This window comes from Apodemus sylvaticus, chromosome 6, assembly GCF_947179515.1.
Source record: "Apodemus sylvaticus chromosome 6, mApoSyl1.1, whole genome shotgun sequence".
NCBI classification, from domain to species: Eukaryota; Metazoa; Chordata; class Mammalia; order Rodentia; family Muridae; genus Apodemus; species Apodemus sylvaticus.
Window position 1 is genome coordinate 40,889,062 of NC_067477.1, and position 15,104 is coordinate 40,904,165.

Genomic DNA, 15,104 nt, shown 5'->3' on the forward strand with positions numbered 1-15,104 from the left:
ATTCAGTCCTGAATAAGTTTATTTGTTCCTATCATCTTAGATATTCAGAGATTCATTGAGAATGACTGAGTTTTGGATAGATGTCATTCTATTATCAGTTCCTCCATAGAATCACCTTTCTCTAAACTTTATCACAACCTGCTTTTCCTCCCTGGTTTTCCTCTGTTACCCTGCTTCCATCCCTTTCCCCAATACTTCTTTTGAGCAGCAGTTACCACTTCCCCAAGGACACTTGTAGCATGAGTGGTGACCTCTAACTTTGGTAACCTGGGGCTACAAGCTGAACGATTGGCTCTTACATCGTGATCACTTGGGCCATCTCTAGAACTTGGACACCTAGCTTCACAGTCATCATGGTTCATTCTCAGAGAGCACCTTGAGCCACCTAGGATCAGTTTGATACTTGATCAGAAATCAAGAACCTGAATGCGTGCAAATGTCCAGGAAACATCCACTGTTATGACGAAATCCAAAGGTACACAGTGTCCACAGCTCAGTTTGTCCTTCCAAGTTGGAGTTGAAAGATTCGGATACCTTGACTACAAGACTTCCACTATCAATAGGAATAGGTGAGGTAATTTAAAGAAACCGCTGGAAAAACTAGAGAATCCCAGGCCAAGTTCATCTTAAAAACTTGTATGGCGGCACAAAGCTGCAATGAGATAAGGGCATTATCTACTTGGGAACAGAGTAAAAAAGACACCTGGGGAGTTAAATGCGGAATGCAGTGTTTGTTTTCTCTGGAAGCTTTTCCAGCTCTAAGAGCTGAGTGTGAGTTCCTGAATACTGGAGAAGCCATAACAGCATTGTTATTTGTGGGTAGAAGATTGGAATCCCAGGTTATCAAAAGGATAACCTTAGCTTTTAATTGAAGGCTGGAGAACAGCTCACTTATTCAAGTACACTCATATGCTACACAATGACCTTTCAGCCAAAGGTATGCTACAGGTATGATTGCTGTGCTGTACACCTAAAAAATTCTTTCCACTTGAGGAAATCATGGTTGCTCTAATACACTGTACAACTTTACTCGCTTGTGGTATGCTGATTTGTGCAAACCTGCAATGCCAATGACAGAAATTACAGCTATATGATTACACATTATTGTACATTGCTGTGACCTTCCTGGTTGGGGTTGGAGCCCTGACTGGGTGGTAGTAAGGTCATGGAGAAAAAGATAAAAACTGTCACATGAACAGAATAGCTGGGTCAGGTGGTCTGTGCTACCCTGATGGAGCCACACCTTCCATTGTGAACCACTTGGAACCTCAGCTTGCATCAGTACTGTTTTATTATGTCGGGCATGGCTTGGGTGTGGAGATGGGGGCAGGAGTTACTAATCTTGGCAGGAGGTCTCTGTAGGCAAGTAGTCTCAGGCTTTAAACATTCAGGAGCAAGGAGCTGCAGTTGCTAGTTTTGGCACCAGTCTGATGAATTCTTACTAAGCACTAGTACTTGGGTCAGTATAAACCAGGTATGAGGGCATGCGTTTGCTTCAGCACTGTGGTGGCTGAGGGGGTATGATGGGGAGAAGTTTGAGAGTAGCCTGGGATATGTGATGAGGTCAGGCTAGTCTGGGGAACATAGTTTAGGGTCCAAGCATCTGCCCTCCCAATGGCTGCCCCTCAGGATTACTCATCTGAATCATTTTGTACTGATGCTGTTGGAAGAGCAGAGATTCTTAGGCTCTGGAGAAATAGCACTGCAAATACTTTCCAAATTGTCTTCCCCTGAATGCACATACACTTAAGAGTGGTGGAGGTTACTGACTACTGGCATGCTCAGGGGAGGATTCCCATAGTATTTGGAGAACTTCTGTTGCTTTTCAGGCATTCTTGTTAACCCCAACAAGGCGGGTCTAGGTCCCTTATTTTTTTGTGGATATAGATTTTTTAATATAGTTTAATGTATTTTAATAGCAAACTTACCAGAACAGCACCGAAGACAGACAACATTAAAAACATGTACTTGCATGGAGGACAACTCAGAAAAATATAGTGAATGGATGGAATCTACTGTATGATAGAAAAAATATACAAACCCCATTTAGTTGCTGTCAGAAAGAAATTTACTTATTTACTTTTTTGGGGGGGGTTGTTTTGTTTTGTTTTGTTTTTCGAGACAGAGTTTCTCTGTATAGCCCTGGCTGTCCTGGAACTCACTCTGTAGACCAGGCTGGCCTCGAACTCAGAAATCTGTCTGCCTCTGCCTCCCAGAGTGCTGGGATTACAGGCATGTGCCACCACCGCCCGGCACACATATACTTATTTTTTAAAAAAGAAATCTATGCTGGCATTTTCCAGAAAAATTTAACAGGTTTATTCATAATTGTTATAAAGTTGAACTGCTGAAATATGCTCACTGAACCATTTTGCTTGCATTAATGCTTTACATCTTTCATTTATATTAAAAATTCACACAGTAATTAACATGGAGAAACTGCCAATACCTGATTCTGTCCCCTATGTTTCTAGTTGAAATCATATCCTTAGGTACCTTTGACCCCCATGGAAAAAATATCTAATATTCAGAACTACTAATAACAGGAAGAATAGGAAAAGAATTTGAGAATGAAATGTTTCCCCTCATAGTGGACTCTTCAGCTCATTCTCTGAGTATGCGGCGTTCTAGCTGGATACCTTTTGGTATAATTGTCACACCTTTGGCATGGATAGCACACAGGTTTGTATCTTCAAAAAGACCAATCAGATTTGCCTCACATGCCTCCTGCGAAACACCAATGGCTGCACCCTGGAAGTGCACATGTCTTTTGAAGTCCTGAGCAGTTTCTGGCACAGACACTGATGACCTCTGGAATGCCACATCCCGTAACGATGGGGTTTCTTCATCCCTCCAGTAGAGGGCGAACTCTTGCGAGCGGCTTTTGTAGCCAGTTGTTTCCTAGGTGCTTTACCACCTGCGGATTTGAGGGCAGTCTGCTTTTTAAGAGCCATAGCATGGGCACCTCCTTACTTAACCCGCTTCTCCTTGCTTCTTCCTTGGCTGGAACTCGGCAAGCAAGAGGTAGTGATGGCGTTAGGGAGCAGTGTTAGAGATTTCTTGCTTTGTAGCTTGGCTACTCACAGCATCACCTGAGTCGGAATATATTCTAAGTCTAGGTACACAGGACAACAAAGTTACTTCATACAGGCCTTTGAGTAGGACGTGAAACCAAGAAAGTAGCTAGGCATTGCGGTTTATGTACCCATCCTTCAGTGCGGTTACAGCATTGCTAGGGATGTCTCCACTAACTTGGCACTATACTCTCTTTGCTAACTACACTACTCTGGGTCTCATCTCCTTATGGGATGAGGGTGAAATGATTAATATGTATAAAACATTTAGAATGGCACCTGATGTCTCAGATCTAGTTCAAATAAGGGATATGTGTGTATAACTGTCTATATCAAATATTTGCACATATGTATAGTCACTTTAGTTGAAAGGGATGCACTTGATCCTTCATAATTGTAAATGAAATTTAAAATGCTTTGAAAGTCTGCCCCATTTCCCTCCCCCCCACCCCTGTCCGATTTAGTGTTTTCTTCCTGGGCGCCCAGAGTGTAAATGCTGCAAGTAACATAAAAGCAGGAAAGCTTGTGGAGAACGAGAAGTTGGCCTAAGACTGAGACCTGTTTGAAACAGCTCCATTTTACTTTGGACCCATTCTGCAAGATTATCTCATGTATGGTGTTTGTTTGGACAAATATGGCCTTTTTCGGCGCTTGTCTCTGTCTTAGGCCAATAGGAGCTCGAGAACACAGTTGCCTGTCTCTGACCACTGGCCTTCAAAAGCACATTTTCCCCCATTCAGACCAAAGCTATGAAGGACCTATGAATACGCACTCAATGCATTTCTTCATATCGATGAATAACTGTCATGGTGAATAACTGAACTTTGCTGAATGTGATCCTGTGTGAGAGAAACCAACGTGCTTAAGACCTATTTAAGTCAAAAGCAACAGGATTAAATTTGTCTGCAGGAATGTCCCAGGTATTCAATTCAGCTGCTAATTGGCAAAGATCAAACACAAGGTCTGGCCACCAGGTGTATGGGGGGTGGCTTTGAGATTGAGAGAACACTCTCCAGTAAGAGTGGAAAACACACCCCAAGTTAACTCAGCTGGCTAATAGGGATTTTGAGCCGTCTTCATCATTGGTATCTCCAATATTGCATTGATTTCTAGACCAGTCCATTTTTGAGTCAGAATAACTGTCACATTAAAGGAAAGAGATGAGTCATTATAACTTCTCATTTTGATTAATTTTTCGAAGTCGGTTTCCACAGTCTCCATGTTCTCCATCCCACAAGGTCTAAAAGCTTGTGGCAAGGCAGTTTATCTAATCTGGGACATAGGCAAGCATAGGTGGGCCAAGAACACACACCCAGTACAGCTTTCCTGTCACCATTGTCAGGGCACTCAGCAGAGAGTTCCTTGGCATCCAAATTTAAAAAATTTTAAAAGTAAAAGGCATGATTTAAATAATGTGGTGTAGGGGGATATAAGTCCCCCTTTTTTGTTTTTTAAGATGTTTTAAAGTTTCACAGTACCTTGTTCTTGAGAATTATAAAAAATCCCAGGAATATGGGTAATATTAATTTGTCAACAAAACATCTCAAATGCTTGACGGTAATAGCCAGTTACATTATCTGTTTTAATCTGATTTGGAACACCTAGCATAGAAAAACAATGCAGACAGTGACTATGTTTTTAGTTGCTTCTGCTGTTAAAGCAGTTGCAGTTAAAACCTGAAAAGGTATCACTAATCACATATACATATTTTACTTTTCCAAAATCAGAAATTTAGTACCATCCATTTGCAATAATGGATTAGGTTTAAGTCCTCGAGGATTAACACCATTATGTGGTACAGGTAGAAACTGAGGACACTGAGAACAAGTCTTTACAAATTCACATTCTCTAGAAATACCAAATTGTTGTCTCAAGCCATTACTATTTTGATGATATAAAGAATGAGATTGTATGGACAATTGTTCCTGTGTAAGGCCTATAATCTGCCTATTATACAAATCTGCTGTGGCATTGCCTTAAGGGGTCTTGTCTAGGTGATCTAGGATGAGCTTTTAAATGTCCAAAGACAGTCCTTTAAAGGAACAGTACTTTCTCTTAACTTGAGTTGTATTTGCATAATTGCAAAATCTGAGAATTAGCAGTATCTACAATAGGAATAATTTCAAGCAATTGTAAGCCATGAGCTATAATTGGCTATCAGTATACAAATTGAAAGCTTGATTTTATAACATTTTAAAAACAATAGTTATGAGAGGTTTCTTGGGGGCGGTGGCAGCAGCAGCTCGTCCAGTGGAAGGGCCACCACCAGTGGAACCAAGGCGACAGGGTCCAGGGTAGGCCCTGTGCCAGCTACCACTGGCCACTGCTGGCCAGCTGGGCTGCGAGCGGTGGCGGAGTTACAGCGCTTTTCACCGCACTGAAGCCACATTAGAACTCTGCCTTCCACCAGTCAGTTACGAGAGCCTCTCTGCCATCCTGGCTCTCGGACTCCAGAGAGATCTGACAGCCCGAGGTAAGCAGACATAGCCCGAGGCGAACATTGCTCAGGCCTACGCCTGAGCAGCTAGGCTAGCTGTGTGTGCACCAACCCAGTTGGGGGATCGGCTGCCCGGCAGAGTGATCAGCACTCGGAAAAGATCCCCGCAGCATCCACCATCATCACTCCCTGAAGGAGCAAATGGGCATCACCTGGTTCACAGAGACAATCTGGGGCAAGGCACACTAGGGCTCCAAGGGCACCCAAGAGGAGGGCAGCACATCAGCAATCTGTGACAGGGAAAACCCAGCCATCACTTTGATGCCAATCATCATCATGATAGAAATTTTTCTAGGAGAATTAATCATTTCCATTTGTCTGGCTGCTGGCTCTTTAAGAAGCAGCTTTTTTTCCCAGCTGTGTTTGACTCCTACCTTAGAATGTGAGGCACCTCAAATTAGCCTCCTCTGTGTAAACTGCAATTGGCAGCACTACCAGCAAGATAATGCCTTTTTACCATTTTTTTTTTTTTACATGAAACATAAAAACAACCAATCATTCAGCCAAACAAAACAATGGACAACACAAATTGACACACATATGAACAAGTTTTGGTGCACCAAAGACAAACAACAGACAGCGAGGGAACTTGATGTCCCAAAGAGATCTAAATATCTTAACCTGAACTAAGGAGATCTCCAATAGGTTTCAGAGAGAAAACAGGACCTTCTCCGGTTTTCCTGTCCTCATCAGGAGAGTTTTGAAATAGCTTCTAACCATTTTTTTTATACCGTGTCCTACACATGGAAAAACTGCTTTTCTGAAACCTGCTTTTTCTCTTGTTTAAGATTTAACAAGGGGGAAGGGAGGTGCCTAGGCGAACACACACACCTGTGGAGAGAGGTGGGCGGGGAGGAGAGCCCAGGAATTTCTCTGCAGTCCAGGTCTTACATGCTGCCCGTGAGTGGTTTTTGCTTTTGATCTCTTTCAGCAGCCTTTGACTTCCAAAGAAAATGTTCTCCCTCAGAGAAAGCTCAGCTTGGGCCAGCTGGATAAATTCCTCATGTGTCTGCCAGCCCTCAGCTGAAGATTCTAAGTGCCAAAGTGAAGGAAGCAGTCTGCCCATAGGCTGTGACTGCGGACTTTAATTCTTCTAAAATTGTAAAGGCAAGGGGCTTGTTTTGGCTCTGGCTTTTTCTAGGCATTTGTCTTTGAAATAAATCTTGAAGTTAGAGTGACCATTTGTCCCTCTTTGCTCCTTTAAGAGGGCTACCTGCTCTCTGCAGCTTTTCTCCTCCAAGTTGGCTTTCTCCCCAGGGGGTCTCTTAACTTAATAGCATATCAGCAGGGGAGGGGCGCATCAGGAGAGGACAATAAAGAGAAGCCAAGGGAGCAGCTGAGGAAGGTTTTGGAGAATTCTTTTTAGGGGAAAGCGAGGTCACAGAAGCTGCCCGAGACAAAAGAAGGAGGCAATATTCAGCAGGGTCCTCGTTCTTACTCTATTACATCACGAATGAGCCCCCAGTAACTAAAGAATGTATCAGACACTGGTTTACTGGTTTTCAGAATCTTATTAATTTCTTTACCAACCTTATCTCAAGTTAGCGGGTGAATATCAGTTCCACTTAAAATTAATCAATAACATTTCTCATGACAAAACAAAAGAACTTAATTAAATCTTTTTTAACTCTTATTCCTCTCTCACTGAATTAATGCTTGATTCCTCCTATGAAACAAGCCTCTTTAGCCTCTTTTAATAATTGTTTCCCTATGACAATCAGACGACAATTTTTTGGCAACTTACCTGCCCCTCCAGCGATGCAGGAGCGATGAGGTCTGTGAGGTCCTCCTTTTCCCGGGGTTTCTCCGTCGTCCAGTAGTTGACCATACTTTGGGTCCCTGGTTCGGGTGCCACTATGACCCATCCAGCAGGTCCAGTTATTCAGGGTTCCGAAGGGGTGCTACCTGAGGGTCAAAGGGGGCAGAGAGAAAGGACATCTTGAAGGACATCTGGGTTGTTTCCAGCTTCTAGGTATTATAAATAAGGCTGCTATAAACAGAGTGGAGCATGTGTCCTTATTACATGTTGGAGCATCTTCTGGGTATATGCCCAGTAGTGGTATAACTGGGTCCTCAGGTAGTGCTATGTTCAATTTTCTGAGGAACCACCAAACTGATTTCCAGAGTGGTTGTACCAGCTTGCAATCCTACCAGCAATGGAGGAGTGCTCCTCTTTCTCCATATCCATCATCTGCTATCACCTTAGTTTTTGGTCTTGGCCATTCTGACTGGTGTGAGGTGGAATCTCAAGGTTGTTTTGATATGCATTTCCCTGATAATAAAGGATGTTGAACATTTCTTTAGGTGCTTCTCAGTCATCCAATATTCCTCAGTTGAGAATTCTTTGTTTCCCATTTTACTCCGTGTCTTGTACTCAATCTTAAGGTAAATGCTCCATTTTTGAAAAAGTGAGGATGATGTTTGTTATAGATTTGTTCTGTTCTAGTGGAAATTTTCCTTTTACTTATAGGGTGTGTGTGTGTGTGTGTATGTGTGTGTATAAAGATTAAACGTAGGGTCTTGTGCATACTAGGCAAAAAACTTAAATATTGAACAACATTGTATTAGGCCATGTTTTAAAGTCATGAATGAATGTTAGATTTCAATAAAGTACTTTACTTGGTTTCATGTATATTCTTCTTTAGATTATTAATAAGTGAGTTATAAGAACTGAATTTCAAGTGTTGAAAATTTGAATTGCTGGGACAAGTTCAAGTTATTTATAACATTCCAAAATTTTTAATGAATTTTTATTAATTTTTCATATGTTTATTGATCATACACAACTGACCAATTCTGCCCTGATCGCCCCCACCTCTCTATCCATCATATTATCCCGCTTTTTTGATATTTTTAATTCAAATATATTTACACTGTTTACCTCTCCTCCACTCAAATCCAAACAACTCTGATATTACACCTTACACCCATCAGAATGACTAAGATCAAAAATCCAAGTGACAGCACAATCTGGAGGGGATGTATAACAAGGGAAACAGTCCTCCATTGCTTGTTGGGAGCACAAACATATACAACCACTTTAGAAATCAATCTGGCAGTTTCTCAGAAAATTGGGAATTCTTCTACCTCATGACCCAGATCTACCATTCTTGGGCATATACCCAAAAGACTCCATCATTACAACAGGGATACCAGCTCCAAATTCAAAGTGGCTTTATTCATAATAGCCAGAAACTGGAAATAGCCTACATATCCCTTGGCTGAAGAATGGGTAAAGGAAATGTGCTACATCTACACAATGAAATACTATTCAGCTATTAAAAAAAAAAAAACTTCATGAAATCTTCAGGCAAATTGGTATTGATATTGAAAATATCATCCTGAACGAAGTTATACAGACCCAGAAAGATATGTATTAAAGTATGTACTCACTTACAATTGGACATTAGTCATAAAGTGCAGGATAACCATACTACAATCAATAGACCCAAAGAAACTGGGTAATAAGGAGGCTCCAATGGAGGATGTGTGAATCTCACCAAGAAGGATAAACAAAATCATCATCAGAGGTAGATAGAGAGAGGGAACTAGGTAGGAAAGGAGATTAGGAAGGGTGGTAATTAATCTTAGTTAGGGTTTTATTGCCATAAACAGACACCATGACCAAGGCAACCCTTACAAAAACAACATTTAATTGGGGCTGGCTTACATGTTCAGAGCTTAGTCCATTATCAAGGTGGGAGCACAGTAGCATCCAGGTAGGCATGATGCAAGAAGAGTCATCTGAAGGCTGCTAGGTGAAGGCTGGTTTCTATACAGCTAGGACACGGATATTAAAGCCCATGTTCAGATGTCCCGGGGTATGGGTACATCTCCTTCTCTGAGGTAAAGGGTAAGAGGTAATGGAGAGAGGGATTTGTAAGGCTGGGACTGGGAGTGACTCCCTGCCACCATCTTTGTTGCCTGAAGGAGCAGAAAGGCAGCACCAGGTACTGAGATAGCCTGAGTTTAAGATCTCTAGGGGTGCAAACCGCCAGGGGTCTGACTGTGCCCAGGACCTGGGCAGATCAGCGGTTCGTCTGTGTGCCAGCTGTTCGTGGGTCCTGTTCCCTACGTGTTGATCAGCATTTGGAGTGACTCCCCACCACCATCTTTGATCCATGACAGAGTAGACAGGGAGCACCAGGTTCACTGAGACAACCCAAGTATAACATTGCTTGGGGCAAGACACAGCAGGGCTCCAATGGCATACAAGAGGAGGGCAGCACATCAGCAATCTGTGCCAGGGGAAACCCAGTCATCCAGTGTAGCAGAGATAGCCTTACAGGCTCACAGAAGGTTGAAGCACCAGCCAGTGACAACAAGACCAACTAATACCAGTGAGAACTAGATGGGAAAAGGCAAACGTAGGAATGTTCCTAACAGAAATCAAGGCAATATGGCAGCATCTGAACCCAATTCTCCAACAAAAGCAAGTCTGGGATACTCTAACACACCAGAAAATCAAGATTTGGATTTAAAATCACTGGTCATGATGCTGTTAGAGGAACACATGAAGGACATAAATAAATCTCTTAAAGAAATTCAGGAGAGAACAGATCAAAAGTTAGAAGCCCTTACAAGGGAAACACAAAAATCATTTAAAGAAATTCAGGAGAATATGGGTCAAAAGATAGAAGCCAATAAGGAGGAAAGGCAAAAATAACTTAAAAAAAATACAGGAGAACTTTGGTCAACAGGCAGAAGTCATGAAAGAGGAAACACAAAAATCTCTTAAAGAATTACAGGAAAACACAAACAAGCAAGTGAAGGAGCTGAGCAAAACCATCCAGGATCTAAAAACAGAAGTAGCAACAACTAAGAAATCACAAAGGGAGACAACTTTGGAGATATAAAACCTTGGGAAGAAATCAGGGGCCATAGATGCAATTATCAACAACAGAATACAAGAGATAGAAGAAAGAATCTCAGATGCCGAAGATATCATAGAAACCATGGACTCAACAGTCAAAGAAAATGCCAAATGCAAAAGCTTGTAACCCAAAACATCCAGGAAATCCAGGACACAATGAGAAGACCAAACCTAAGAATTATAGGCATAGATAAGAGTAAAGATTTACAACTGAAAGGGCCAGCAAATATCTTCAACAAAATTATGGAAGAGAACTTCCCTAAGCTAAAGGGCATCTCTAAAGAGAGAGATGCCCATGAATATACAAGAAGCCTACAGAACTCCAAACAGACTGGATCAGAGCAGAAATACCTCCTGTCAAATAATAATCAAAACCCCAAATGTACTAAACAAAGAATATTGAAGGCAGTAAGAGTAAAAAGCCAAGTAATATATGAAGGAAGACCTATCAGAATTACACCAGTCATCTCACCAGAGACCATGAAAGTTAGAAGATCCTGGGCAGATTTCATGCAGACTCTAAGAGGACACAAATGTCAGCCAAAACTACTATAATCAGCAAAACTCTCAATCACTATAGATGGAGAAACCAAGATATTCCATGACAAAACCAAATTTACACAATATCTTTTGACAAACCCAGCCCTACAAAGAATAATAGGGGGAAAACACCAATACAAGGAGGGATACTATGCCCTGGAAAAAGCAAGATAGTAACCTTTTTTCATCAAACCCAAAAGAAGATAACCACTCAAATATAAAATTATCATAAAAAATGCCAGGAAGTAATAATCACTTTTCCTTAATATCTCTTAACATCAATGGACTCAATTTCCCAATAAAAAGACATAGACTAACAGACTGGATACATAAACAGGACCCTACATTTTGCTGCATACAGGAAACAAACCTCAGTATGAAAGACAAAAACTACCTTAGAGTAAAAGGCTAGAAGATAATTCTACAAGCAAATGGTCTCAGAAAACAAGCCAGAGTAGCCATTCTAATATCAGATAGGCTTTTCAACCAAAAGTCATCAAAAGAGACTCGGAAGGACACTTCTTGCTGATCAAAGGAAAAATCCACCAAGAAGAACTCTCAGTTCTGAACAATCTATGCTCCAAATGCAAGGACACCCTCATTCATAAAAGAAACGTTACTAAAGCTCAAAGCACACATTGCACCTAACACAATAATTATGGGTGACTTTAACACCCCACTCTCCTCAATCAACCCATCAAAAAAAAAAAAAAAAAAAACAGAAACTAAACAGGGACACAGTGAAACTAATTGAAGTTTTGGTCCAATTGTATTTAACAGATATATATAGAACATTTCATCCCAAAGCAAAAGAATATACCTTTTTCTCAGCACCTCATTGTACCTTCTCCAAAATCGATTATGGGCACAAGACAGACCTCAATAAATTTAAGATGAAAATAATCCCATGTCTCCTATCAGATCACTATGGAGTAAAAGTGGTCTTCAATAGCAACAAAAACAACAAAAAGCCCACATACACATGGAAACTGAACAATACTCTACTCGATGATATCTTGGTCAAGGAAGAAATAAAGAAAGAAATCAAAGACTTTAGAATTTAATGAAAATGAAGGCACAACATACCCAAATCTGTGGGAACAATAAAAGCAGTGCTAAGAGGAAAACTCATAGCCCTGAGTGCTTCCAAAAAGAAAATGGAGAGAGCATACACTAGAAGCTTAAAGGTACAACTGAAAGCCCTGGAACAAAAAGAAGCGAATTCACCCAGGAGGAGTAGAAGACAGGAAATCAGCAAACTCAGGGCTGAAATCAATCAAGTAGAAACAAAAGACAACCATACAAAGAATCAACAAAACCAGGAGCTGGTTCTTTGAAGAAAATCAACCAGCTAGATAAACCCTTAGCCACACTAAACAAAGGGCACAGAGACAGTATCCAAATTAACAAAATTAGAAATGAAAAGAGAGATATTACAACAGAAATTGAGAAAATTCAAAAAAATTATCAGATCCTACTACAAAAGCCTATACTCAACACAACAGGAGAATCTGGAGGAAATGGACAATTTCCTAGACAGATACTAAATACCAAAATTAAATCAGGACCAAATAGATCATCTAAAGAGTCCCATAACCCCTAAAGAAATAGAAGGGGGTCATAGAAAGCCTTCCAACCAAAGAAAAGCACAGGACCAGATGGTTTTAGTGCAGAATTCTATCAGAACTTCAAAGAAGATTTAACACCAATACTCTTCAAACTATTCCACAAAATAGAAACAGAAGGAACACTACCCAACTCCTTCTACGAAGCCACAATTATGCTGTTATCAAAACCACACAAAGATCCAACAAAGAAAGAGAACTTCAGGCCAATTTCCCTTATTAATATCGATGCAAAAATACTCAATAAAATTCTTGCCAACTGAATCCAAGAACACATCAAAGCAATCATTCACCATGATCAAGTAGGCTTCATCCCAGGGATGCAGGGATGGTTCAATATACTGAGATCCATCAATGCTATCCACTACATAAACAAACTCAAAGAAAAAAAAAAAACACATGGTCGTTTCATTAGATGCTGAAAACGCATTTGCAAAATTCAGCATCCTTTCATGCTAAAAGTCTTGGAAAGAACAGGAATTCAAGGCCAATATCTAAACATAGTAAAAGCAATATACAGCAAACCAGTAGCCAACATCAAACTAAATGGAAAGACACTTGAAGCAATCCCACTAAAATCAGGGACTAAATAAGGCTGCCCTCTCCTCCATATCGTTCTTGAAGTCCTAGATAGAGCAATTAGACAACATAAGGAGGTCAAAGGGATACAAATTGGAAAGGAAGAAGTCAAACTATCACTATTTGCAGATGATATAATAGAATACTTAAGTGACCCAAAAAACTCTACCTGAGAACTCCTACAGCGGATAAACAACTTAAGCAAACTGGCTGGTTACAAAATCAACTCAAGCAAATCAGTAGCCTTCCTATACTCAAAGGGTAAGCAGACTGAGAAAGAAATTAAGGAAATGACACCCTTCACAATAGCCACAAACAACATAAAGTATCTTGGTGTCACTCTAACCAAACAAATGAAAGATGTATAGGACAAGAACTTCAGGTCTCTCTGAAGAGGGAAATCGAAGAAGACTTCAGAAAATGGAAAAATCTTCCATGCTGGTCATGGATTGGCAGGATTAATATAGTTAAGATGGCCATCTTGCCAAAAGCAATCTACAGATTTAATGCAATCCCCATCAAAATCTCAACTCAATTCTTTATAGAGTTAGAAAGAGCAATTCTCTAGGCAAATGGTTGGATCTGGAAAATATCATCCTAAGTGAGGCAACCCAATCACAAAAGAATACATATGGAATGTAATCTCTGATAAGTGGATATTAATTAGCCCAGAAGCTCTGAATACCCAAGGCACAATTAGCAGAACAAATGACTCCCATGAAGAAGTAAGGAGAGGGTCCTGATCCTGGAAAGGCTTGATCTAGCATTGGAGGGGAGTATCAGGACAGAGGAAAAGGAGAGAGGTGATTGGAGAATGAGTGGAGAGAAGAAGGTTTATGAGACATATGGGGAGGGGAGAACTGGGAAAGGGGAAATCATTTGGAATGTAAACAAAAAATATAGAAAATAAAAATATATAATAAATAAATAAATAAATAGAAAAAAAAGAACAATTCTCAAATTCATCTGGAATAACAAAAAAACCCAGGATAGCTAAAAACTATTCTCAACAGTAAAGGAACTTCTGGGGGAATCAGTATCCCAGACCTCAAACATTACTACAGAGCAATAGTGATAAGAAAAAAACAAACAAACAAACTGCATGGTATTGGTACAATGACAGGCAAGTGGATCAATGGAATAGGATTGAAGACCCAGAAATGAACCCGCACACCTATGGTCACTTGATCTTCAAAAAAGGAGCTGAAAACATCCAGGGGAAAAAAGATGGCCTTTTCAACAAATGATGCTGGTTCAATTGGAGGTCAGCATGCAGAAGAATGCCAATTGATCCATTTTTATCTCCTTGTACTAAGCTCAACTCCAAGTGGATTAAGGACCTCCACATCAAACCTGACACACTGAAACTAATAGAAAAAAAATGGGGGAAGACCCTTGAGGACTAGGGCACAGGGGAAAAGTTCCTGAACAGAACACCAACAGTTTAATCTCTAAGATCAAGAACTGACAAATGGGACCTCATAAAATTGCAAACTTTCTGTAAGGCAAAGGACACTGTTAAAAGGACAAAACAACAACCGACAGATTGGGAAAGGATCTTCACAAACTCTAAATCCGACAGAGGGCTCATATCCAATATATACAAAGAACTCAAGAAGTTAGACCCAAGAGAACCAAATAACCGTATTAAAAAATGGGGTACAGAGCTAAACAAAGAATTTTCACCTGAAGAACTTCTGGTGGCTGAGAAGCACCTTAAGAAATGTTTAAAGTCATTAATCATTAGGCAAATCAAAACAACCCTAGATTTCACCTCATACCAGTCATAATGGCTAAGGTTAAAAACTCAGGAGACAGCAGGTCTTGGCGAGGATGTGGAGAAAGGGGAACACTCCTTCACTGCTGGTAGGATTGCAAGATGGTTCAACCACTTTGGATAGCAGTCTGGTGGTTCC

The 15,104-nt window shown here is 40.6% G+C and overlaps 1 protein-coding gene across 1 annotated transcript; it reads right to left on the minus strand.

Moving 5' to 3' along the window:
- Positions 1–2,604: 2,604 nt before the first annotated feature.
- LOC127687897 (uncharacterized) lies at positions 2,605–7,399 on the minus strand. Its single transcript, XM_052186716.1, has 2 exons — positions 7,316–7,399; positions 2,605–2,901 (listed from the first exon to the last, which is right to left on the minus strand). The coding sequence occupies exons 1-2, from the start codon at positions 7,397–7,399 to the stop codon at positions 2,605–2,607; spliced, it is 381 nt and encodes a 126-aa protein (XP_052042676.1).
- Between the last annotated feature and the right edge of the window lie 7,705 nt (positions 7,400–15,104).